The sequence below is a fragment of the Leuresthes tenuis genome, unplaced genomic scaffold, assembly GCF_036924035.1.
Source record: "Leuresthes tenuis unplaced genomic scaffold, fLeuTen1.0.hap1 SCAF_9, whole genome shotgun sequence".
Lineage (NCBI taxonomy): Eukaryota > Metazoa > Chordata > Actinopteri > Atheriniformes > Atherinopsidae > Leuresthes > Leuresthes tenuis.
The window spans coordinates 13,869,293-13,897,137 of record NW_027325363.1 but is presented as its reverse complement, the minus strand read 5'-3'; the positions used below and the strand labels follow the sequence as shown (position 1 = coordinate 13,897,137).

At 40.4% G+C, this 27,845-nt stretch overlaps 1 protein-coding gene across 2 annotated transcripts in view; it reads left to right on the top strand.

Annotated features, from left to right (window-relative positions):
- The window catches only part of dscaml1 (Down syndrome cell adhesion molecule like 1), a 98,044-nt gene that overhangs the window by 38,223 nt on the left and 31,976 nt on the right, over positions 1–27,845 (top strand). Inside the window, exons 4-7 of one of the 2 annotated variants that reach the window (XM_072392440.1) lie at positions 23,616–23,762; positions 23,878–24,156; positions 25,020–25,295; positions 26,196–26,495. In XM_072392440.1, coding sequence (XP_072248541.1) covers positions 23,616–23,762; positions 23,878–24,156; positions 25,020–25,295; positions 26,196–26,495 — 1,002 coding nt within the window. The remainder of the gene's footprint in view (positions 1–23,615; positions 23,763–23,877; positions 24,157–25,019; positions 25,296–26,195; positions 26,496–27,845) is intronic. The other variant, XM_072392441.1, reaches the window with a different exon arrangement.

Sequence of the window (27,845 nt, the reverse complement as noted above, 5' to 3'; positions counted from 1 at the left end):
GTCACTGCCAATGACAATTCATGGGTGTGAGGACTTCAAAAAGGCTTAAATGAGTTCAAATGGTCATCTCCTTCCTCCCCTCTGTTCACTGTATGTATATTTCGCTGAACAGGGACTTTAAGATAAAATCCAGCAATGTGGCACTCTCCCACAGGGTTGGGCGAACACATTTGTTTTTTAACTTAACATCTGGGAACCAATTGGTAAATTAGGTTTTATTTGTTTAATTTTCTGCTTTCCTGTACAATTGGCTGCATGCTTTCTTTTACTTTCACTTTTCCATGCTTGAACTACACTTCGGTTGTGATTCACTCTAGATTTTAGAGCAGGAAAGGAGGGGACAAGAGTAAATGCTGTGTTTGCAAACAGTAGCCAAAGATTTGAACATGATCTGCCTTGAAAGACTTTCTGTTGTTTTCCCATACTTCTGTGAGACCAGGTTGAGCCTGTGACTGATCTCAGTACTCACCAGGACTCACAGTTTTATTTAGCTATTTTCATGTAGGGGCTGTGGGCAAGCATCTGTCCACAGGAGAGGCAAAATGTGATGCAAAAACAACACAGTTGAAATCGCTTTTGTTTTCTTTCTAACTGGTTAAAAATGCCCATTATTGTGTTGCTATTACTACAGTATGTATCTGAGTTTATCCACCATACCAAGGAGGGCTTTGAAAGTAGAAAATAAGTCAGGAGAAACTCTCATTAGCAGGTACACTCACTCAACTCTCTCAGTAACAGTAAATATGCCAGATTATTCTATGCTGTGTTTGCATGTTGTTTCGTCCGTTGATGTTCCTGAGATGTTACTTGGGGGTTGGGTGTAAAAGCTCTACAAGAATGTTATAAACATTTGCAATAACACTTGATAGCTCATCTCACCTTACTGCTCATCACCGAACATTTCGAGAACTCTTCAGGACTCCAGTGTATTTGTGAAAACATCTTCTGAAAACACTGCCTTTCTTTTCCCTTTCCTTGACATGTATATTTTCATAAGAAAGATTCATAGTGCCATAGCATAAGTTGCAATTACACTAGCTTGCACTGAATATTTACTGAATATTCAAAAAACAAATTGATATTGTTTAACAGTATAACATATAACATTGTGGGTTTTCAGGGTCTAATGTAAGTCAGGAGGAGTTTTTAGAAGCTAAAGAGGGGGATCATAAGGAAGTTAAAGAGCTGGTGTTGGGTTAAGACTGCAGGCCTCTAGCAAACTGGTTACGGGTGGAGCTAATTAATGTAGTATACACCAACAGATGGCTAAAGCCACATGGTAGTCACTAAGGGAGCTACTCCTCTTTCCTTTCACTTTCTTTTTCTCTTTTCCTTCAACTGTCTCCTTTTATCTCCCTAGCAGTACTGACTGTTAGCCCCTATGCCAGAGTGTGTCTTCGAGCTGTCACTTACAGCCAGGGTACGAGATCGATCTTCAGTGAGAAAAGGCCCTGGGAATAGACATGGGAGCTCCTAGGCTAATAAACAATGAATAATTGGTCACCTCAAACACTTGTAGTGCACGAAGGGGCAGAGAAATAAGTGTATATTTGAATTTTCGAGGTATATACTTGTTCCTTCTGTTGACTTCTCTTTTATTGGTAGCAGAAGAGAAAGGATGGAGGGATAGGAAAAGGCGGACGCAGAAATAGTGGAAAGCGGTTTTGGTATTAATGGCTACATTTTTCTGCAGCTTCGCTCGCTCATATAAACACCACTCCAACATCTTATTGTGACCCCACTCATCATCACACACAGTACGTACACAGCCACTAGCCACTTAAATCTCCTTCTCTTACAATACCGCCACACATACACACACAGAGGCCACACTACAACCACTCTGGGGTTTCTGCAACCAAAGCCATTTCTGAGGGGTTTCCCTGAGTACTTGAGTGGGAAAACACATTAAAGTTTTAACAGGAAGTTGGAAGAACGAACGAAAGAGGACAGCACTGTCGCACACGCTATTTTTCATTCAATACCTACTTGGTGCTTTTCGTCTTTGTGGCTCAATGAAAAGCATGCGGAATAAACGCAAAGGTGATGAAGATTAAAGGAGAGGAGATGATCATGTATTGAACAAAATATTGATATTCAGTAATAAGTCTGCCACACTCCCGATGCATCTTTATATCGCATGTTGACACCACTTAATAGGATTAGCAGCTGTGAAAAACTTTATTAGTATGAACTAAATAAATATTGTATGTTCCACTATTATCCATCTTCCCCTTTGAAAAGGATTTCCCCTTTCCTGCCAAATAGTGAATATCGCAGGGTGCAGAAACAAAAGCAGATAAAGATGAAAATAGGGAGGGATAAAAAAAAGGCATTGAGAGTAGGGGACAGATGGGTTAGCTGGCAAGCACGTGGCACACTTTGCATGGGAGTGAGTGTATGTGTGTAACACACAATAGTGGTAATTATCTTAGCCGTTGTGTGCACAGTGGGCTTGGCAGTGTAGGGTCTGCTGTGGGGGCTGTGGGTTAGAGAAAAAGGGGACAGGCAGTCAAACAGCAATATAATCATAGTTCTTTGTGTGAGCGAGAGCAGAGGGCAGCTCAGTGTCAGCTGTTATTGAGTGCTTATCCCCCAACGGCCTCCTCTACACACCAACACACATTTACACTCACATACACACAATGTACAACCGTGCCGATAAAACTGTGCTATTCATACCTTCATGCTCAGCCAGTTTCAGATGTCAGTTCACTGCAAATCCATCAGTCCCCACTGAACAATATGCGTTATTTAAACCAAACATTATGTCTAATCTGACATGTAGTGAAGGCTTCCCAGTGGTTGAGATGGATGACAATTTGATCTGCTAATATAAAGCCCAATCACTATAGAAACTAATGTTATGTTTAGATTTGCCTCAACAACCAGCAATACATGCTTTGTTCATTCATCAGTTTATCCTTTGTTACCTATTGTTCTTGAAAGCTGAAATCCTTTCTGTTTGTGTAGAAGCCAAAATCTTAACACTCATAATAGAGTGTAGAGTTTATGTGTACTCTGAGAACCCACTACACAAAGCAGGTTTCTACTTTTTTGTGAAGAATAGAATCGCGTACAGGCATGCAGAGATCCTACCTTACATTAGAGAAGTAATCGCGACCCAAATTGTCAGTCCTATGTAATAAGTGAGAAAAAAATAGTTTTTGATGATTTGTGACACTATTTGCAATATATACTGTATATATTTTTGCACAATGTCAAAAGTGTAATTTTCGATAGTTTCAAAGTGGATTGATTTCTTAAAATATTTCAAACTTTCCTGCCTGACAGTTTATTGTTTTTTTCAGTTTGCCTGGTTCGTGTGTGGAGGAGCCCAGCTAACGGTGAAACTGTCACACAGTGAACAAAAGAAAACAGTATTGTAGGCAGAAATGACAAAAAAAAATGTTCTACTGTTCTCCTGTTTACTTAACTTCTTAACTTAAGCAGTGTGTTTAAAAGGCTCGTGTGCTGTGCTCATGTCTTAAAATCATAGTGAAACCCCAATGCCCAATGCCTAAGGATAATATTATTAATCAGCAAGACAGGACTAAGAGCTTTTATATGAACTTGTAATCCTGTGGTGCCATTGGTGCAATTGGTTTTGTTTTTAGTCTTAACTCACCTTTAAGACTTTTATCTATATGTATAACTTTAAGTGGGATATATTTGCTTTTTGAGTTATTTACGTGATCTCTGCAGATTTGACACTGGCTGTTGGAAATGTGAAACTGAATTAATTGAATAACAAAAATAACAAATTGACTCTTAAAAAAAACATTATTTGTTTGTTTGTATTTTCATTTATAAAACCAGGACAAATTAAGATAGTGTACACAGTTAATGGATGGACTTGAGCTTGGAACATGGAAGTTAGCGTATTGAGGGGTTAAACACACACTGTGCTGTGAAAGCCTGTTTAGGACATAAATAATCTAACTCGATCTTGAACCTCCAGCCCTGAGGAAATCCCAAAGCAGACCTCAGAAAATGCACAGGACAAATCTTAGACCTGACCTTCTACTGTATCCACACACAAAACACACTGAAGCCTCTTTAGACATCTCTCTTTCAACATGGCCTTTTTCTATCTCTTGACCCTCACTCACTCTCTTTTTCTAGCTCTCATTCAGCTCTTCAGGGATCAGCTTAGCTTCTACACATCCACGATGATAAATAAATGTTTCGCTTTGTCTTCTCATCAATAATGCAGAGTTACTCTAAGTGCTGCTGTGGGGGTTTACGTTCTTTGTCTTTTTGCTCTGTTGTTCCCCCTCCCTCAGTTTTTTTCCTCATCACCTTCATTCCTCCGGCTAATAGAGCAGCAGAAGCAGAGAGGGGAAACTCACTCAAAAGCACTTAGAATCTCCCCGAGTCACTCGATACGCACCTGTGGCATTGTGAGAGAAAAGCATGGGTTTAGCAAAGCAACAGGAGATATTGAAAAAGTTTATAAAAATCTGAAGTATGAGATTTAAAGTTGCCTTTATAGTTTATGAAAACGATTGTTATTGATTATACAGAGATACATAAAATGCCATTTGTGAATGCTGTACGGTGTGTTTACTGGAACAATTAGCTTGACACACTTAACTTCTAGATCTCTTGAGCATTTTTCCCTGGTTGCTATAACATCACACTTGTCTGCTTTTTATCAGCCCATTATTGAAGCTTTTTCAGTTGTTGTACCCCATTTTAGTCACTCTGTGTAAGTGCATCACCAACATGTCTGAAGAGTTAGTGTACTTTATCAAATTCCTACAGTTTCCCACTGGGTTGGAGGCAGGATTCAGAAGAAAAAAAAGTTTTTAAGCATAAATCAATCAGTAACACTGCAGTGACATATACAGTCCCCCATTGAATGCATGTATAAACATGCAAGTGCAAATGTATTATGGTTACTGTGTCTGATGAGCAAAGCTTGTTTCTTGTTGGACTTGCTTATTTGTGCTTTAGAAGTTAACCACTGTGAAATAATAGGTAAATAAACTTTTCCTGCCAGGGACGTGTGGCCAAATTTGAATGCAAACAACCATTTGGTTTGCCTTCAAATAACTTGCATGATATTGCATTATTTTAATAATAATAATGATAATATTTATTATTATCATTATCATTACCCCCCTTTGCTTTTTTGGAATGAAAACGTAGTGTCAAAACATGTACAGATGCAGTCTCTAAATTTTCCACATTTTAAAGCCTTAATTGTCTAAACCGTATATAATACCTCTCTTAATAATTCTACAGTACATGAATTCATGGTGTGCATTCCTGGTACTCAAGCTTACATCTGCAATGACTGTTGAGCATATATAGAATGAGCATCCATTTTATTGCACCTCTTCTATGAATACAGCAGGTCAGTACTGTGCATAGACATGTGCATGTAAGAGGACAGTATAAAATGCTTGGAAGAGTGTGTCAGCATTTGGTAAGCTCAGGTATCTGTGTGTCATTATGGTCCACAAGATTCCTGGTAAGGAGCTGCTGTGTATCTGATGTGATGTGCCGTGTATGCTGTGTGTCACAGCAAAACAGCTGTTCCTGTTAAAGCCGCTGGGCACCTGTGTGTGTGCATGTTTGTGTTTTTGCACTGTATGTGTGTGTATATGTTGGGGCTGACTGCCTTGTATCACTGTCACTCACAGAGACAGAGTGAGACACTGATGCCGTTTCACACTTGACACTTATCTGACTCCACTGTCCCTAACTCTTACCCTGCTCCAGGCAGAGATACGTGTTCATGTGTATCTCACAGTCATATCACATCAAACTGACACTCAAACTCTGGCCTAAAGCCCCTTTCTCTCCTCCACAATCATTGCTCTGTTCTCTTACTCAATTTGACCTGTTTTTTTTTTCATGTACTCTCAATAATCCCTCAACACTCAATACATTCTTAAATATGAAGGATTTACGAGTGGAGGCACACGGATTAATTGTGAGCGGTGAGTCCCATTTCAGGTTTTATTGGTTAAAAACTTTTTATCAAATCTGGACGCACTGTTCAAACTGGCGGTCGACTTTCATCTATAGTCCTATAGGTGTAAAAATAGAAGACAGGCAGTATGGATTTCAAAAGAAAGCAGAATTTGGAACCAAACTGTTATAAGTTTACAGTGGAAAGAGGAGTTCTAAAGTTTCAGATTTATCTGTAAATTACCTGTCTGTTTAGGTTAGATGTTTTGCTGCTTGACCCATTTTTCCTCAATGTTCATGTAATAGAACAATGTCCCGATCTTTTCCTGAAGAGTTTAATCTATGGCGTTTAAAGTACATATATCTAGTGTTGTACTTGGAAACACCATCTCTTATAATACCTGGGGTTATCAGAGATCTTGGTTCTTTCAACTTCAGAACCTCTGTCCAAGGTGGACTGACTGGGAGTGATCTTATCCCAGCCTGTGCCCAAGAACTGTTAAACTGTTAGAGCCTGTCCCTTGTCAGCTACAGACATCTTGATGTTACATATCCTCTGATGCTCTACTAATGCCTTTCGTTTCAAAGAGGTATAGGCTTTTCATAATGATTTCCATGCGAAGCCCCTCCTTGACACATCTCTATGCATGCACCGTACTTGTCACCCTTGTCTGTGCCATCTTTCCATGAGTTTCTGCATTTCTACCTCTCTTACTCTGACTGGACTTGTCCATCTGCTTCCCAGGCTAGCAAGAGCTTCAGCAAGACCATATACTTTGTCATTTACAGAGCTCAGTACATTATATTGTCTCATGGTGCTCACTGCAATACTCTCCGGGAAGCTTAGTTGTTTTCAAATGTTGTTCCTTATTTGCCAGTCTTTGGCCATGAGGCATACTTAAGGTTTGCGTCAGGTACCGGGGTGTTCCCCTGCTTTTACAAATGCAATGTCACGCCTTGGTGGTTGGAACCGTTTGTTCTAGTCAGCAATCTGAAGGTGATTGCAGCAGTAGATGACTTCCGTGACAAATGTGCAACAAAACTGGCAGCAACCACAGAACTACCACTTCCATGTTCAAAGATGGAAAAGGGTGCATATAATGGAATCCAGTGTTCTAGATATAACTTTTCATGTATACCAAAAAGTTATTTTTAATTAAATATGTCCGAAAAAAAAATTCTCAGTGGCCTTCGGGTTTGCCTGCATGCTTTTAAGCAAACTGCAAATGGGCCACAATGTTCTCTATATAAATCAGTAGCTTTATGCCAGTAGCCTGCCATACAAACCCTTGTTGTTAAGTGTTCTCTGATGATAGACTTGGGAACATTGATATTATCCAGAATGAAATAAATGAGTTCTTCAGTTTACCCATGTTTTTTTTTTACTTTGTAGATTATTACACACCTTATTGTCGGAATGATTTTTGCTGGTCTAACACTCGTTGTTATAGGCCATGATAAACCTCTACAAGCATGTGTTGTAAAGTCCAGACATTAATAGATCCCTTTTCTTTAAATAAAAGGTGCACACTCACATCTGATGTCATCCAATTGATTTAAACCATCTGACTTTCTATTCACCTTCAAATTAGAGGCTAATCCTAGAGATTGATACACTTTTGCCAGTGACAAATTTGCAGTATTTTCTTATAAAGAAATGTGGATCCTCTACTTGCAGAATTTAATATTTGTTGTAAAAATTGGTGAAATTATAGATAATTATGATGCATTAGATACTTAAATTTCAAAGAAGTTCACACACTTTCAAGAACCAGTATAGGGACATTAATTCCACATCATAAAAAATGCATGTTTCCACATATTCCAAATCTATTGGTCCCCACTGTGTTGACCCATGGAAAGAAAAAGGTTTATATTCAGGAATCCCTTCATATGTGGTTCACACAGTGAATATTATGCAAGATTTGGAAGTTTTCATAATTTCACCATGAAGACAGTCGGAACTTTTATGAAAAAGATAATTATAAATTATAATGATTTAGAATTTAACAGAGACCCAGTTGTCTACCCTCCAAGCCGACCTTCTGGCTGTTTTTAAGAAGTGAATCATGCAAAGGGTTTGATGTCTACCTGGAGTGAACAGATCTGAGAAATATTCTTTATTTTCTGCTCCAGTTCTGTTACAAAAATACTGCCTCTGATGTTGTTATGCACTGAATTCGTAGGGTTAGGTCATGGCATACACACACTTACAAATGTGCTCACACACAGTCAGCAGTCATGTTCTGCCAGCACTTCTTGTAATCCCTCAGACAAATTACAACGTCTTCTTCTACTCCTTTCTCCTCCACCCCCTTCGCTACTCTCTCCTTCCAGCTGCAATTGGATTTGGATAAAGATGGCTTTTCCTTTTCTTCTCTATTCTTCCCTGCTTTGGCTAAAGAGGGATTTGCCCGGGGAGATTACACACAAACACAAATATGTGCCCGCTCATAGACTGCAGCACGGAGAGACTGCATTTAAGGAAAAAACATCTTTTACTTACTAACAACCAATCCTACTCCCCTCCACCCCCCCGTTGCACTAAAGTGACACACTTCGTAGCCAGAGGTAAACAACCTCCCTTGCTTTTGCTGTCTTTCAGTTATTTGCTTCTTCTTCTCTCCTTTGCGGTCAGTCTCTCAAACTATTCAACCCTTTTGCACAATTTTCTCCATTACCCTCATCATCCTCTTTGCACTTTCTTCTCTGCACCCTCTCTAACAGTGATGTTCACTCCTCACGCCCTTCATCTCATCACTGTTTTCAATGCTCTTGTTTGGATAGAAGAGATGGCCAAAACTCAGTGGGATGTTAACTCTCGATCCCCTTCAGGGTTGAACTCTTGACACCCCACTGTCAATAGCTAAACTCATGTAATGGTCAGTGTGTACTTCAGCCGAAGCACACTGTGAAAATGTGTGCAGTTCTGTGTCAAACTCTCAAATGGCGAAACATACCTAATCTGAGTGACAGTAACAGATAACTCTGCCATTTGACATTGTACAGTGGAGTATGAATAGTAGTAGGCTATTAAGACACACAGAGAAAGGAAATACGCCCCTAGGGACTAATTTGTGTGCATGCGTGTGTGTGTGTTGTAGTAAGAGGGGGTTGGTGGTGCTGTGACTGAATAATTGAAGGGTGGCGGGAGCAGATGGTCTTTAACCCTGAACCCCAGACAAGACAACAATCAATATTTAAGCAGAAAAGGAATGATACACTACACACATGCACACAGAGGTGTATCTTTACTGTATATAAGCCAAGAGACAGCGCATGGCTGTCACCGTGTATGATGTATGAAGTTTGTGTTTCTTCACGCCAAGGGAGTTCACATTGTTTGTGTTTAATAACAAGAGTTTGGACTTTCTGTGGAGCCTGTGTTTTTTTGCGAGTAATTTTTGTCACCTTTGTGTGCCAGTGTGTTTTTGCATAATTTTGGCAGTTCAAAATTGCTTTGTACAGGCACAGTTTCTAAGCAAGTATGTCATGATGTTTCAGTGTGCACAGAAGGGGGACGCAAGTGTTTTGAGTTGTACAGACAGTTGGTAAGAACCACAGAGTTTTCTATTTCCTCCCCCTTTCTATCTCTCTCCCTCCCTGGGCCACCAGTAGTGGTAATGGGGAGGGACCTGTCAGCTCACTTAATGCAGTTAATGTTTGCCTGCGCCTCGGGACACGGGCACAGAGACACACACAGTCCTGACACACACAGCGCTCTGCTCTCTTTCTCTGTCACCACTCTGTCACATTCCCTCTCTTCTGCCTCCCTCCCCCTCCCTGCATCCTTCATTCTCTTCCAGCTTCTTCTCCCTCACTGTAATGCTCTCTTAATTTTCCTCAGGTTTTCTTTTTTTTTATCACATCATGGATCTCTTTTGGGCTGCGTTTATTATTATTTTCACCTTCAATATTACTTTGTTGTTCTAGTCATTCCTAATGGCCAGTCACTTTAAACCAAAAGGAATATTTTAGAATAAAAGAGTTGATGTATCTATACTTTTTGAAAATGCGAGTGGCTAATAGGACTATAAATAAACTACAATGATCAAACTCATCAGAAAACTGAAACATTTATGTACTTATGGGTTGTCATTTGTGGGTGGAACAAAGTGGAAGAATAAGTTATCAGGTTTTGGCCACATTTTTCCAAACAATTAATTATCTTGTAAAATTTATAATAGTCTTTCTGAATGTTCCTTCATCCAGCTGCAGAAAAAAAAAACAACTGTGATATTTTGCTTTATCTTTGTATATGCCACTAAAGGAACACCTTTATAACTGAGCATAAACAAATACTAGCCAGTGGAGAGCGTAGGAAAATGGCTACATGGACAGACAGGGAAGATTAATAAAAACAAATGGTTCATAGAAACAAAAAAATACATGCTTCTTTCTTCTTTTGCCTTCCACCCTTTTTGTTACCTCTCTCCATTTACTTCTCCCCTGTGCTCTGTCGCTCTGATGAATATCACCCAAGCAAATCAGAGATGCAGAGGAATCCCCCCCCCATCTCCCCCTTTCTCTCCACCCCTGTGTATCTTTAGTTGCCCCTTCTTTCTCTGTCTCTGCTTGATTTCCTCATCCACCTTCCTCCCCCTTTGCATATGTGGACCTCATTCTCTCTCATTATGATGATTTGAGGTTCAGCTTCAGTTGCTGCCCCATTAAAAATACAAGCAGCAGGCTTTGTATTGCAGGCAGCCTCATAAGATGGCCTCTACTATGCACTGCTCAACAAACAGTAATATTAAAATGGCCCATGTCTGTGCTTCTGTTAGGTCCAGATATATGTTGGGTTTCTATGAAACAGCAGAGATAGTGACACATGCACAGACATGTTGAATGACCTTGGCAGATGCCTCCAAATGCCAAATTATGCAGTGCCAGCCTTTGATGAGACCTCCCACTCTTACATGTTGATGTTACAAGGTTGCACATGGATTGAACTCAATGGGAAAAAGAGGAGGGATCTCTGCTGTAAAACCTAGATATGGGTTGGGGGTATGGACAGGGGCCAAGAGATTGGTTGGGTGCTTTCATACTATCCTGCTTTGTCTTACACAGCTTGGCACATTTGTACATTTGCATGGATACACAGAGTGTTTCTCTACTGCTGGGTTTGGATTAATAAGAGACACCCCCAACCACCCAAGCAGTGCAAATTCTCAAATATGAACAGTTGTAAGAGATCTTAAGAGAGAGGGGAAAGTAACAATCATGTCAGCACCATATGTTGAGTGTGTTCTGTCATCATGCTGTCAATAGGATTGAGAAATAACAATTTTCCAATGTAAAGCAATTGTTAAAGTGGACTACATTAGCCCTTCACATTAAAAAAATGTGAAGGTCTGATGGAATTTGGTGGACTATGGATTATGGTGTGTGTTAGCCCTACTTACTGTATGATTCCTTGAGTAAATCAAAAGCAAAGGCTGCCTTCTGTAAAAGACAAGGATTGTACATATGTGATGTTCAAACAACTTTGACGTTCCTTATTCCTGAACCCACTGTCCTGAGCAATTCTAGGTTCTGTTTCGCAACATTTAAGCAGGTATTTAAATTCTCAAGGAACAAATTCGGAAATAATAAGTATGCCCAATTATGCTTTAGTTTTCTTCTTCGATAGTGGGTTGAGGAAGGCAAGAATTAGCACTGCAGCAGATTTCTTTTGAGTTAGTGGTACCTCCTCCCCAAAATGCTCCAATGTGATATTTGTCCATGAAGGCCTATACAGCTAGTAGTTTCATCCTCTAGTGGTCTTGAGAGCAACTGCATGTGAAGGATAAAAATGGCATTTATGATGTTATGGTTACATTAGAAGATTATTTTTTGCCATAACCATGATTATTTTTTAACTTTACTCAAGTGGTTTTGATTTTTAGACGATCAGAGAGTGACGATGTTTCATTGCAATGTCTTGACCAGGGCAACCAACAAAATGGTACAATGACGCTGTTATTGATCACATTGTTAAAATAATGTATTTTTCATCAACTAATGTTATCACCTAAACCTTACCAAGTTATAAAGGTGCTTTAGTAAAATAGATATATGTTGACCTCAACCTCTCACGTCACACAAAAGTCCATGACTAAAAGTGCAATACTTAGCTGCTCTATTACAGTCATGAGAAGGCACCTTACTTACAGGGGTATTAAACTTACTTGACCCACTGAGGTCAATTCATAGGTCTTTTTGGGTTTCACTGCATATGTGAAAACAGTTGCTAGCTCCTCATCTCTGTTTGTTGCCATTAGTTTGAGATCACATTAACATCACCAAACTTTTACTGACTGAACTGTATTCTGTCTAATATAGGCGGATAGTATTTTATCATGGCATGCCTTTAACCTCAGTACTCTTTTAATTAGTTAATTAGCTGTTTTTTCTCACTTTTTCAGCCCGGACACTTGTTTTCACTATGATAGCTACATGCTATAAAGAAAGCCAGTCTTATATTGTGCATCTTAAGTACATTGTAACTATCTGCAAAGGTAAATGGGTTAAATGGTAAATGGTTATCACAGAAACATGGTGTTTATTGAACTGTTTATGCACAATAGTGGTGGATTGTTATTCTTATGAGCATGCTTATCTCCACGAATAACACATCACCATGCCACGAGGTCATGCTTACAAGACCACAAAACACGCCTGAATAGCCATCCAGTTTGTGTATGCAAGCATGTTCAAGTGTGTGCCTGCACATAGGTGCATATGCACTGGGGACTGTGAGCTCCACTGCTTGTGTAACTCTACATTTGCTGAATGTTGTATGTTTGTATGGCAAGCAGACAAAATAATCCCTAGGCAAGAGATTTTGAATGAGGAGGAGAGAGTGTAATGTCTGGATTCATGAGAATATGTGATAGAGCCATGGTTGTATTTCCCATACTCTTGTCCAACATCATGTCCACCTGATTTTCTCTCACTCTGGGTTTTTGCTTCCATCTTTTTTGTTTGTCTTCCATCTCAGTTTGTTTTTTGTCCTCCTCATCTTTTCAATTTCTCTCTGTTTCTCTTCTATTCTGCCTTTTCTTGCTACTTTCGCTTTTTGTGTGCCCCCTCCCCCTTGCTCTGGCAGTGACATTGGGCTAAAGTGGGACAGAATGTAGGAGGGCAGTGAGTCGGAAGAGACAGAGAGACAGTCATGCAGCGATGCAGTCAGAGTAGAGAGAGCCACTGCTCTACTGTGATGACCCCCCCCCCCATTTTCCTTTTCCAAGAACCTCAGGCACTCCTGGCCCCTCAGGCCTCACACAACGTCAGGGGGACCCGCTTTTAGCATGTCACCACTTCTCCCTTCCAATCTCCAACATCTGTCTCTGCAGTTTTCTTGCTTCCCTTCATCCCTTATTTCTTTCTCGTGCTTTGGCTCCTCCTCCTCCTCCTCTTTTGGGTCTCTGTCGCCAAGATGCCCAGCAACAGTGGTGAGGGTGCATCATCACAGTGGCACAAGCAAACGAGGGGAGCCTCAGAATGAATACGTAGGAGAATAGAAGGCCTCCTCCGTCCCTGCCTCCCTCCTCCCCGTCCCTTACTCACATCCGCCTGCCATGCAAGGTGTACTCATCCGCACACAGGCCTTGCTCCCTGGTGACCCCCTGCTCCCTGAGATTCAGTGTATGTCACAGTGGTGCTGCTTACATGCTGTGGGACTGTAGTACTCCCAATGAGGAGAACATGGCTTTACAAAGGGCAAGGCTTTATTGATTTGTGTGAGAGTTTATCACAGATGTGTCGGCACATTCTCTTGCCTTCTCATGTATACAGAGGGAGCGCTTTAGACAGCAGTGCGTGTGTACTGATGCGCATGTTCAGTACAACATTATTGAACACGCTCAAGCACACCAGTGGAATCGAGTTCAAAAGATCAATGTTATTCCAAAACTATGGCTGCTTTTGAAAGAACCATGTTCAGTCCTTTCCCTGCTGTCCATGTTTTGTAAGGGATGACAATCAAACATAACATACCTGTGTGTGAAATTAGAGCATTCATACACTGTTGTTTTTATGTCTTTCACAGCAGAAATATGGCCACACATCAGCAGAGTTCACTTTGTGTGTGCAGTGTTTGTGTGTTTATAATGCATTAGATATGTCCCGTTAGCCTTCTCATGACTGGTGAGCATGTCTCTATCTATTATCTATGAGAATGAATAATTAAAGACAAAAGAGACACAAAGCACCACATGTTGACAGCTCTGGAGTCTGTGTTTGTTTGTGTGTCATTGTCAGTGATCGAATGGAATTACAGGGAATTGCAGTTGCAGTTTTTTTTCTGTTTGTTGTGTGATTGTCGGTGCACTCTGACATATGGAAAATAATTTTTGGAGGAAAGATAACAGTCTGAGGAAAATTCAGTCGTTTTGTGCTGTTTTTCTTTTAATTTCTACTCATGCAGATATACATCACTGCCTCCATCTTGCAGCTTGCATATTTATGGCCATCCTAATTAAGGTTGCTTAAGTGTGTTAGAGGCCTTTACCAGTACAGAGATGGAGGTCTGGGATGAAGGGTAGATGGGGTGGGCAGATGATAAAACAGATGCAGTTTCAGATACTTTGAATGGATGCATGTTTTTATTTCCTTTGCTTGTTTTTCCTCGTCCTCTTCTTTTCCAACTATCTACTCCCAACCATGAGTTGTTCAGAGAGGGTGAGGGGTGTGTGGGCGTATGGGGTGCCACCTTCTTACAACTGATATAGAAACAGAAACAGAGAGACAGCAGCAGGAAGAGAGGTGCAGAGAAACCAAGGGAACAGCAAATATATAGACACGGAAAGACAAAGAAAACAGGAGACCTGGTTGTGTTGTTTGGGAGGGCAGCAGCTGGCATTTGACAGTGAAGCATGCCTTTTTAATGATTGTGTAAGTCCTCTGCATTTCTATATTCAGATCACTGCATCACACTAAACCTGGAAAACAGAAGGAGCCCAGGAAGAAAGCGGGGTGAGAAGGTCAAGGGTTGGGGCTGAAAAACCAGGAACGTTTGTTTAGAGATATACTCCTTTCCTCTGGTGACTGTATTTGTCCTGCATTCATAGAGGGAGCAACAGAGTCCATCAAATCCACACAACTCTTCTTTGTTAACCTCCTTTTATAATTTTAACATTACTTCTTCTCAGTCCTTTAGTAAGTTTCTGTCTGATTGAGTTGGAGAAAGTGTCAGTAATATGCCATCCTTGTGGTTCTTTCCATATCTGGTTTGTTCTCAGAAGCACTTCACTATGTCAGACTACTTTGAATGTGAATAGAGAGGAAATTGGAGCAAGCATCATTCATTTCATACAAGAGAGAAAAAGCCAGGGTGGGGGCTCAGATAGGGAGAGAGCCTATTGTCACTAGGTGTAGATTTCCCTTTGTCAAACACATGCCAATTCTTCAGAGCCAACAGAGGAGAGGAGAATAGGAAAATGATAGCAGCAGAGAAACAGATGAAGGGAGAGAGGGTGGGCTGGAAGGTGGGAGGGGAATAGAGGGGAGGGGAGCAGTATTGATTTGACACTCGGGGAATCACGCCACAGCTCTGTTCATTTTCATTCATCTGCCCTTGTAATGGGTGTGTTAATGTGGCAGGTAGAGGAAGAGGGCAGGCAGGGGGATTTAGAAGGATGAGGACATTTTATTAGAATCCAATCTTTATTATCCTTCACCTCTACTGCATGCATGCACTGGTGCACATGCATTTTGTGCTTCCTGCATGCTTTAGACATACACAAGTACAATTACACAGAAATAGACCAACACCTCTAAATAGTAGTGAAGGTAGATTGATAATGTTAATTACACTATATGTTAGGCCTCAATGGACACAGAGTTGTGCACACAATGTTTTACATAGCTCATGCATATCTGTGTTTTGTCAACTTCTGTATTTGTGAGAACACATTTGAGTTATACACCTCATGATGGTGGACATTCTTGCAAAGCAGGGATATTTCTTATAGTCCTTTCTTTCTGACCCACCTTAAATTGGTTGTTTGAGGATTTGGATAGGTATATTTCATCTCTTGAAAAAAGATATCTGCTTTTGAATAAGCAGAATCTGAAAGCAGCAGGAAAATTTGGGGCTTTAGTTTTTTTTTTCCTTGTACTCTTGTTTGTAGTGACCAGTCATGTTTTAACAACCTTTGGTTGCATGCACTGAAAAATCTAAAGAGCAAGATATGGGTTTTCCATTAGCCCAAAAAAATATTTCATAACTATCAGCTGCTGACTATGATTTAAGTTTCATTAGCTTTTTGAAATTTTCCTGCATTCACATAGTGGACTAGGAAATTTGCTATGTCAAGCAGGGTTTTCAAAAAGAAGTCTAAACATTTTTGTTTATCTGCACGATGCAAAGAGGAAACTAAGATATGGAGCTGCTCAAATGAAATAGCTTTTACTAAGCCTTCCCAGTACCTCTTTGAAATAAGCCATAATAGGCCCTTGGTAATTATGAAATAAATGAGCCACAGAAAAGTAATAAAACAGGAGACCAAAGAGAAAGAGGTAGAGGGAGGAATCAGGACTAACTCCTCACAGTATTTCTCATTCTGCAAGCCATCTGTACTTGTTCACTGTTGTACACCAAAAGCATAGCTGCTTTACATAAACTGAATAAAATTTTTACACACAGGCATCTTGGCCTGATTATATGCTGTAGTTACACAATGCAGCGTTGGTTTTATTACAGCATACTTTCTGGGTTTTTTTTATTTGCCTTTCTGTGATATGCTCCTTTCATGAGTCTTTACAGCTTATATTATTATTGAGAGCTTCGAAGATCAGAATTATGTCAGTCAGCTTATAAAAATGGTATATAAAGATCACCCTCCCCCCATTACATATCTTTCACCTTTAAAGTTGTTATTTTGTAATTCAATATCAATGATATCACTATTAAACGGAGGGATTGACGGTGCCAAAATATAGTTGATACATCTTGAATCATCAAAGTATTAATATTAGTACCACACCACAGAAACAATGTCACTATAATGGTTTACCAAGAATAGTTACTACCCCAGTCTTTCTAGCTTATTTTTTTTCTTGCTTGTTACATTTTGAACTGATTGAGAAATGTGACACTATCAATGGCCACCACGGTGCCACATTTGTGCTTACACTGCTGAATCTTGAGCTTTAGGCTCACTTGCTGTAGAGTTATCCACTTCAGCCATCCGCTTGCTGCTTGCAAGGCTTTCCTAGTCTGTGCTTGTAACAGTTAGACTCACCATTATGTCTTTTATATATATATATATATATATATATATATATATATATATATATATATATATATATATATATATATATATATATATGTATATATATATATATACATATATACACACATTCTACCATATGATATGTAAAAGTATATAATTAATTTACAAGAAACAAAAGTTATTTTACTGTCTACGGTAGAGTATTATCTGCCTGCTGCTAAGCCAAGCTGTTGCAGTGGCCCATATGCCATATTATTATTTCATAAGTCTGCCACAGAATCCACCATTGCTAACATTATCCAAGAAAAAAGTGCCAACCCTCATTCTGCAGAGACCTGACTTAACTCAAAAAGTCTCTCCTGTTTTGGATTACTGCATCAGAGCTGTCCGTGGTGCTACTTCAGCCGGTATCTCTGAGCATGGTGCTGATCTACTGGGGTCCATGAAGACTTCCTCTGTAAGGCAGCATTTGTTTTGCACCCATTTGTGTAACTGGACAATTCATGCCTTTGAAGATTGTCGTCGAGACAGATTTTTCTAGCTTTTTACAAAGTGCCTGTTTGCTCACTAAGAAGAAAACAATTATGATGCACAGTATCTTTAATAATAAGATTTATTATATTCCACCATTTAAAGCTCTTTAGACATCCTGGACTTGAAACCAATGGAACAAATGTAGTTTTTTTCTTGTTCACAGCTTCCTGGGAGCAGAGACATCTTGCTCAATACAGCATATAATAGACAGCTGAAGAGTTTCAGTGACAGAATTAGCTTTAACATGTTTTTACTCTCTTTTAGCACCACTTTTAAGATAATTTATTTTGTCTTTGCAGAGAACAGTTGTAATGGGACTTATATAAATATAGAAAAAGCTAAATTCATACACTTTCTTTCAGCAGTGTCACTAGGCGGGCTGGATGTAACCAACTTTCCTAAAATGTTAAATCTCAGGAACTTTAAGAAGAATCATGACATCTCCTGACCTGCTTTGTCTTGAATGTGCTTTAAATATGTTTCTGAACAGCTTATATTGGAAAGTATCATTTACATACAGGCTTGTTTCTTGTGACATACAGGCATTCTATAACACATTTTCATATAGTAAATGTCAGTATAGGTGGAGGTCTTTCATAGTCACTGCAGAAATATGGGATAATTTACATTAGTGTGTGTGAGTGTTGGAGAGAGTTTTATCAGTAAAAGTGGAATTTTGATAACAGTGGCTGTATGGAGTTGCAATGAATGGAAAGACTTGAAAAGAGAAAAGTGGAAGTGAGAAGAGACAGAATAGAAGGTAAATCAGGAGGAAGAGAATAAATAAGGGATGTGTAGGTGTACTCCACTGTCTGCTTATTGCTGTGGCATCCTGTAGTGAGGATGCACACACACACACACATCCTCACAGTTTGTTGAGTGCACTCTGCAAATGTGGATTGTGAGACAGTGGGAGTAAAAATGTGTAGCTTGTGAGACAGATTGTGAGTGTGTAGCTGTGAGCACATGCATTTGTAAGAAGTCCATTTGTGTAACTACTGGCCTGTGTTGTACAGAGCCTGTAGTCCATTTAGCCTTACACTCTGAAAGGCAAACCTTGACAATAACGCCCATTGCAATCTCCAGCATGTGTTTTTGTTAATAATCGCAGAGTGAAAAATGAAGTGACATGCTACACTGAGCAATATGGTGAGCTCTTCCGTGGCCTATAACCCAGGCCTGTTAATCAATTACAGATCCATTCAGCAGTTCCTCTTCTCTGATCTACATCGTCATCATTTAAATGGCTGATTCCTTTTTTACCTCTAATGAAGGGTACTCTGTCTCACACACACACGCATGCACACAAGGCACACAGGAAATGCACACTTGCTCGTGTCGTTGTGTGCCACCGCAGCGCCCCCTACCCAGCTGTTGTCACGTGAGTGCCCGGGCCCTAGCAACAGTGAGCGAGAGAGCGAACAAAAAAGAGAGATCCTGGTGAGAGCAAGGGAGAGGCGAATGGGTAAAGAGAAAGAGATGGGAGGGAGGGGGAGCCGTGGAGCATTAATAAGTGATGAGTCCAACAGTGTGAATTGCTGTTAGTTAGCATTGCTGCAGCGCCGCTTTCATTTGCATGGCAGCACCGAGAACAAACCCCCTTACTTTCGCCATTTCCTCTCCTGCTCTGTTTCTCTCTGGTTTAATTATTTCCTTGCTTTCGCTATTTGCTTAATCTATTTTAATCTTTCCTTTAACTCTGTGGTCTACACAACATCTCAAAATGTGTATATCTTTTTTTCGTTTCCTGTCTGATCTGGTTGTTGCCTCATTGCAGCCTCTCTTGTGACTACATTTCTCCTAGTAACATTAGAATGTTTCCTCTTTATGAGATCTCAAGTTGCTGTTCCTCCCCCATCTATTTGACATTAATTTGTTGAAAATAGTAGCCATACATGTCTGAGACCTATTTAGTTCCACCTCTCCTACATAGCTTCACCCTCTCCATCTCCTCTCCCCTTCCTCTCCATCACTAGGAAGTGAGGTGTCCCCTCTCTGGGGGAACTTTGTGGAAGACAAGTGATGCTCCAGGGCTCCCTAATCCTTTTTTCACTGAGTCTCTCCCTCCCTTCCTGTCTCTCCGTCTCATTATTTGCATGTGTGTGTCTGTGGAATTCAGGCGTACATACACATAGACTCACAAAAAAATCCTGCAGCAGATTCTGTATTTGGCTTGACTTCCTGCCTCAGGCTGATCAGCTGAACTGATTCTATTACTTACAGACCCCCCTGAAAGAGCAAGAAGAAGAGCACAGACTAAGTGGAAAAAGGCAGAGACGGAAAGGGGTAGAGGGCAGAAGGGAGGTTAGAGTGGGAGACATTGCGAATGGGGGATAGATGTCATGCAGACAGAAAAAAGACTAAAGAAGGGGAGAAAAAGGTCGAGAAACAAGAGGGAAGTAAGGGGATTGTGAGCCTCCCATGGGTGTGGGATAGAGCTCAAAATTCTCATCCAGCTTCCTACAGCAAAAAAAATATAAAAAATGAAAGGAATAAAAACAGAAACACATACAAACACACACTCAACAACAGCAAATTCCTGGAGGCGTAGGCAGACTAGACGAGAATTGATCTCCTCTCCCACGAGGAGAGGCTTGCAAAGGAGAGAGATGGAGAAAGACGTAGAATTGTTTTTACTCATGTATGGCTCTCAGGCCTGTAGGCCCCTCATCACTCTCACTCCCTCCTCTGTCACTCCCAACGGCATGTTTCTCTTTATCTCCCTATCTCTCCCTCCATCAATCTCCATCTGCCGTCCTCCTCCCTGTAGGGCCAGACCCTTCCGCTACACTACTGCCTCCTTCCATTGCTGCCCTCACTCTCTCCTCTGTTTCAGGTGTGTCTCATCTCCTCAGACAGCAGGAGGGCAGGCAGTGACTAGAAATTAAATATCAGCAGAGAAAAAAATGTAAAGGACTCAAAAGTCCTCGAAAGACAATAAAAAAGTTAATAATCAAGGCTTACCTTTATATGACATTTTGGATAAATCTAATTGATGTCAATAGTTTTTGTGAAGCTAAGTCAGTCTGACTAAATGTGCATCCTAAACATGTAAACTGCAATTTACTCGCATTGAATATGGTTACAGACAAAAGAATATTTTTCACCTTAAAATCATGACGCTACGTCCATTTTAGAATAAAAAAAGCTGATTTTTAGATAATCACATCAAGTCCGGGTGCATTTTTAAAGTAATTTGACCGAATCCTGCTGATAAACAAGAAGTTTAAGTATGTCATCATAGACTCTCTTTAGCGGTACATTACTTCCCCTTATCTTATAATAGGTTGATTATTATAGGTTAATTAGTGAAGGAATCCCTTGTCATTTATTTAGGAAGTCTGAACAAGAGAGAGAAGAACGGAATAGGAAAATGGAGGAGTAATGGAATAACTTTCCTTCACAGCTACTGTTGACAAGCTCCTTTTCATTAACGTTCTCCTGCATTGCTTTTTTTGTCTCCATTCTTAACATTCCATCCCCCCCCCCCCCCTCCCCACCGCCCCATCACCCCCTTGTGGTGTGTCTTTCTCTCTCTTGGCATGTTTTGACAGGGTGTAGCAGTGTGTTATACAGGGTTCCAGTCGCCAAGTGCATATTATCCTGTAAGGCATAATACCCAGGTTGGAACAAAAGGGCAGGCTTTGAAATTACAGCTTACGTCGCTTAGCACTCAGCACAACAGTCTGGCTCACATGAAAACACGTGTGTGTGAACTTTATGCATGCAAATGCACTGGCTGACACTCGCATATGTGTCTGTATAGGAAGAAATACGATAACATACACACAAATTGTAATGCCTCTGATATGGTCATTTAAAACTTTGTATACCAATATTTTGATGATTAGCATCCAAGCGAAATAAACCATATTCATTATCAATTAAAAGCCCAAATGTGCGTTTGCTTGTGTGTTTGTTATGCCTGATGAAAACATCTGTAACAGCCTAACGTTTCTATACAGAATTTGGGTAAAGGCATGACGCAGAGGTTGAAGTTGTAAAGTTGATTGGATTTCAATAAAATTTCAATCAAACCGACAAAGAACACACCCAGCAAAGTGAAAGTTAACTCTTCTTTCTATTCTAAGCAAGCAAAAATGGCCACATTTGTCAGCTTGTTCCTCCTAACTAAGTTATTTGATTGTAAGCACAATAGAAATAAAAAAAGACAAATTTGTCCAAACAAGGCAATGAGATATCATATGACAGACTATTATCTGTCATGTTATATCTCAGTCTTGTTAGTGTTTAGGTTTTTGTGGGGCAGGGAGCCAGGTTTGTCCTGTCTGTTTTAATAAATCTTCTTTGGACAAAGCTGTCCAGCCATAAAATGGATTGATTGTTGTTGCCCACATAGTGGCAGGAATCACACACACACACCCTGACAAGCTTGGTTTCTAATGCTCCTTCCACAGAACATCTACATACAGTATCTTCATTATACATATTTTTTTTTTAGTCATTTCATCAATCCAATCAACAATGAGGAAAAATAACTGAGAAAGCAGATAATTTAGCACCAACAATACTTAAAAAAGGTACAATTTAACTACATGAAATAAATTAAAACCAAACAGCTTTAGCTGTGAAGTGTTCGCACTATAATTGTTTCATTTGATCAATGATTGAACACCTCCAACAGCGAGCACAATAGATCAATTTGAATCAGCTAGTTGCTGACCTATTGCTTGGAGGTGTGTGTATGTTTGGTGTTTGTACTTAGATATCTATGTCACAAATTTCCAGGATTTCAACCATTCAGCGCACTTGTGTTCACGTCTATATTTTTTATGTATATAAATATGTATACTGCAGTGGAATTAACATAACCAAACAATTTGCAATCTACAAAAGACTCTGAAGCGCACACTGTCTAAAATCACCCTTTAGGGAACAGAGTACAAAATGACTTAGGGAAGTGGAAAGTATCAAACACTGAAATACACTCCCCTCGTCTTTTTTACATCCATTCGTTTTTCTTCTCTATCACACACGTGTGCACAAACTGTACTATCTATTGACATGTAGATAAATCAGAGGCAGACCAAGCAGTCACTGATGTGAAATAAAAATGACGCTAATCTGCTGTTACCATAACACACACAGACACATCAATTATTAACTCCTACAATAACCCACTTTCTCCTCTTTCATTCTCTTTCTTTTCATCTGTCTTTTTCTGTTGTGTATATTTCACTAGACGGATGGGTCAGAGTCTGTTAAAAGCTCCCATGTGTTCACCTAAGTGCTGTGGTGGGATCTTTAAGACATGTATAATCCTTTTTTTCTGAAATCTTTGCTTCATATGGCAAAATGTGCTTAAGTTTGAGCAAGAGAAACCTATGATGGTGGGGCTGGTTTCAACAAGGGCAAATCTCAGTTGCACTTTTCTTTCCTTAACTGTTTTTTTTTAACACTGTTTCCTTGTTTTCAGAGAATACAGACATGTGGAAATTCATGATGCAGAAGATGTCCTCAATCACAGACATTTACAACTTTGACAATAGTGATCAGCTGTAAAGACATGCAAAACAGTAGCTGTTAGGTACTCTCCAAAGTGTGACAGCATACTGTATGATTGACGATTGTATTAGAAAATGCTTATAGTTGTACTGTTTAACGTCATTGTTTTGAAGCTCTTTCATTTTAGTCATGTATAGCATGAGTTTGATATTATTTACTCATCGTAAAACCAAGGAAGTGTGCAAAGCATTATTAGGTAGATGAATCATAATGATCAAACCAAATTTTATTTTACTTTATTTTACGGCGAAGGGGTGTCTTACGTAACTGTAATTCCATAAATAACTTGAAAGATTTAAGCTTTATGTTCTGCAACAATAATCCAGCTCAATGCAAATGCAAATTGTATATCAAACATGACTAACCTATCCCTCTCCTCTCGTCCATCTTCTCTCTTTCTATTGTCCTCCACAGGTAACCGTTTCTTCCTGACCTCATTTGGCGCACTGTACATCTCAGAAGTGCAAAAGGAAGATGCTCTTTCCACCTACCGCTGCATCACAAAGCACAAGTATAGTGGAGAGACTCGCCAGAGCAATGGAGCCAGGCTCTCTGTTATGGGTAGGCAACAAGTTATTATATATGAACAGAGGTGTGTCTTTCGTTTGCAGCTGTTTTTATTGAATAGAGTCAGCTGACAGACTAAAGATTTTAATCAAAAACATGTCACTTCCAGACCCTACGGAGTCCACCCCGTCCGTGCTGGACAGTTTCCAGTCCGGTGAGGTGCAGGTAGGGCACAGTGTAGAGCTGCCCTGCATCGCTTCCGGATATCCAAACCCCACCATCCGATGGTTAAAGGATGGTCGGCCATTACCAGCTGACTCCCGCTGGACAAGGCGCATTACTGGCCTCACCGTTTCTGACTTAAGACTTGAAGACAGTGGCAACTACATCTGTGAGGTCACTAACAGCTTTGGCTCCAAAGAGGTGACAGGTCACCTCAATGTTATAGGTGGGTAAATAGGTGCAAAAATTGTTACTGAGCACTTGTGGATGGTTTCTCCCCACAATGCGCTCAAACCTTAGGGAAGTGGTGACAGAAAGGTCCAGTTCGTATACCATTTACATAGGATGTAGAAGAAGGAGGGAAACTGCATCTTATAATGTAATGATGTGATCTGTGTTAATGGAAGAAAGTGACACACATAGAGAAGATGACACACTTCTGAGAAATATGAAGGGGGTTAGATGTAGAGGAGGTGGGGAGACTAAATTTAAGAGTGGTTGGGAAGAAGAGTAAGGTTAGTGGATGCTGGGCAGAATGGCCGCAGGGCTCATCACTGTGCAACCCACAAACATTCAGTGACAGGTAGAGCAAGGTGAGACACACGCTCAAATATTGACACACACATACTGTACATGTACTCATGGCCCATGAAGAAAGTCTTACACTTGCACATGAACTCTCACACAGACACACATGCTAATACACATTCAGCAGCCTCCAGCTCTTAACACCAGCTGCTTTATTGCTCACTGACATTTTCTCCCCTTTCTATTTTTCTGTCTCGGTTTTCCTCGCTGCTTAGCACACGCACTCAATCACTTTCACACACACACACAAACACACAAAGCCAGTGACAGAAGAATTGACACACAGACACAATCTTACCACACTAAAACATGATTTGTGTTGCCTAGCCAGCTCAGCATAGCTCAGTAGAAATCTATTTCGTTCAGCAATGCTGATAATGTCCATCCTTGGGGCCCTTGAATGCTGACATACTTTAGCTTTTTCACCTTGAGTGTTTAGGTATTGCCTGTATTGTTGTCTTCTGTCATCTTATCTTCTCTACCTGGTCATCCTATCTCCAGAGCCACTGCGGGTCACCTTGTCTCCAAAGAACCTGAAGACAGGGATCAGCAGCACAGTCATACTGTCTTGTGCCGTCCAGGGATCCCCCCACTTTATCGTGTCCTGGTATCGTAACACAGAACCTGTCCTGCCTGATCAGCACTTTTCCATCCAGGGGGCTCACAATGAGACTCTGTTTATTTCTGCTGCACAAAAGAGACACTCTGGAGCTTACCAGTGCTTTGCCACACGAAAGGGCCAGACTGCCCAGGACTTCTCCATCATACTGCTAGAAGGTGATGACAGAAAGAGTTTATTGTTATGTTGGTGTGCAATTATATATGTGTATGAAACTTGGACTGCTATGGCATAATACTCTATGGGTTTCTTTTTGTGCTAAATAAAACAACAACTCTACATGGTTTACAGTACATATGCACACTCACAAGAAGAATGGAGAAGGTTGTCATACTTCTGCTTCATATGTGAGAGTGAGTTGCAGTCACTCAGAAATCTGTTTCTCATATGGAACCTAGAGAAAAAGATTAAGAGAAATCAGTAAGGAAATAAAATGATGTTGAATAAATGCCTTCAGTTTCTTGTCAGAGTAGTTCTAGCCTCTTATTTGAATCATTTTTGTGTTTTAGCTTTTGCGCAAACAAAAAATCTGCAAAGTTATAAAGCTTAAAGCAGTAAAGACAGAGCTCCTGAACTGTCTGAAACGCCTCATTTGTAGCTCAGGTTTTCCTTCCTTCAGTCAATGGCATCGCAGTGAAGTAAAATTGAATAATGCCTGCCTCATGTTATTTGGCACAACTCAAACCAAGAATAACCAACTGCTTGCACTTTATCACTTTTGACCAGCAAACTGACCAATCAGACAAGATTTTGTGGGAGAGGAGCCTTAAAAAGACAGGAGCTAAAATTAAGCATTTCAGAATGGAGACGGTGGAGATGCTGATGTAAAGTACAGCTTGACAAACATAAAGTGCTTTATATCTTTCAAGCATACAAAGTTCTAACGACTGAAGCTTACATGAAAAAAAAATTGAAACTTTTAAATGAGCGTTTGAAAGTAAAAAGGCTCCTTGATAAATCTTAAATCACACTTTATAGACTAGCACAGTCATTGCTAATTTAAATTCGCTATCTTTTTCAGTTCACACCTCTGATCTCCACTTCTGATTGCTTCCCAGATGGAACACCCCGTATTGTTGCCTCCTTCAGTGAAAGGGTGGTGGTCCCAGGTGAACCATTTTCACTAATGTGTGCTGCTAAAGGAGCTCCTCCACCCACCATCACCTGGACCCTGGACGACGAGCCTGTGGCCCGGGATCTGTCGCGTGTCAGAGCCAGTCAGTACACACTCTCCGATGGCAGTACAGTGAGCCACGTCAACGTCAGCAGCCCGCAGATTCGTGATGGAGGAGTGTATCGGTGCGCCGCACGAAACTCGGCTGGTAGCGCCGAGTACCAAGCGCGCATAAACGTAAGAGGTGCCTGTCTACTTTTCAATATCAGTCATACAGAGGCTTCTCATAGCCTGACCCCTTCCCCACCCTGACCAATACCCTCCTATGACTCTATCTCTATCTTTGTATGTGTGTTTTGCTTTCTCATCTGTATATTTTTAGTTTTTCCCTCATTTGATTTTTTTTTTTGTTCTGTCTATCTGGCTTTACACCTAAATGTCATTTGTGTGCAGAAGTCTGTGTCTTGTTTCTCCAGGAGTCCATATATGTTGTCTGTCTCCTTACTTTCTGTCTGTATAGACTGCCTCCTCAAACCTTCTGACCTTTCAAGTGATCTAATGTAGTTGTGCACATGTGCTAAAGTGAACAACTATACATACCAACACACAAAGAAATTGAATATGCCTACTCTGCCCACCAAGCGTATGTGTGTACATAAGTGTACACACATACGCTTGTAGACAAATGTTATTCAAAAAGAGAGGCTGTACTGTGGCTCATTATACTTCGAGGCAGAGCAGCTAAAGGAGAAAAAAGTGAGAATAAGTTAATGGGAGAAAGATGGCCAAAGAAACCTAAGATGAGAGAGAAACAGATGGTCACAGATGAAGGCAGAATAGATTAAATATGAGGAGGAATGAAGATGAGAAGAGTTCATGTGTCTGTGGAGGGACTGATTGTAAACTCTGGTGACAGAACTGGTGATGTCACTGTCGTGTGAGATGACAAGCATGAGCAGTGACACCGATGGACGGGGCTGTATCACCGTCTCCATATCTCTCGTTTTCTCTCCGTCTCTTTTCTCTGTCCTTGTATAGTTGTGACATGTGAGTCTGCTCTAAGCAGACATGCCAGAATGATCATTGGAGTGAGAACGAGCTCCTTTGCCAGAGAGTTTCAGCTATACATGCAACACAAACTGTCACAAATACTGCCAACACACACTCACATAGAGGGACATGGAGGGACACATTTTATTATATTCATAACCAAAAAATTAAAAGAAAGAAAGAGTAATTCGCTGAAATGTTTACCCAATCCCTGATATGTTATACATTAAACTATCTCATTCACTAAGGGACCACCAGCAAGTACCCTGAGCTACCCAGACATAGCTGGACACATATGTTTATGCTATGTCTACTTTTCTGTGTGTGTCGACACGTGTGTGTGTGTGTGAGTGCACAACACTGCTACTGAATTATACATCTTGGACTTGTCAAAGCTGTGACTTCAAAGCTCAGCACTAGCTGAGAATAGAGAGGAGCGAGAAAGAGACCGAGAAGTTGGGTAAGGACGGCTGAGGGAAGAAACAAAAACAAAGATTCAAGATGAGCAGTGGTGAGAAGGTCGGAGAAGAGGTGGTAGATGATT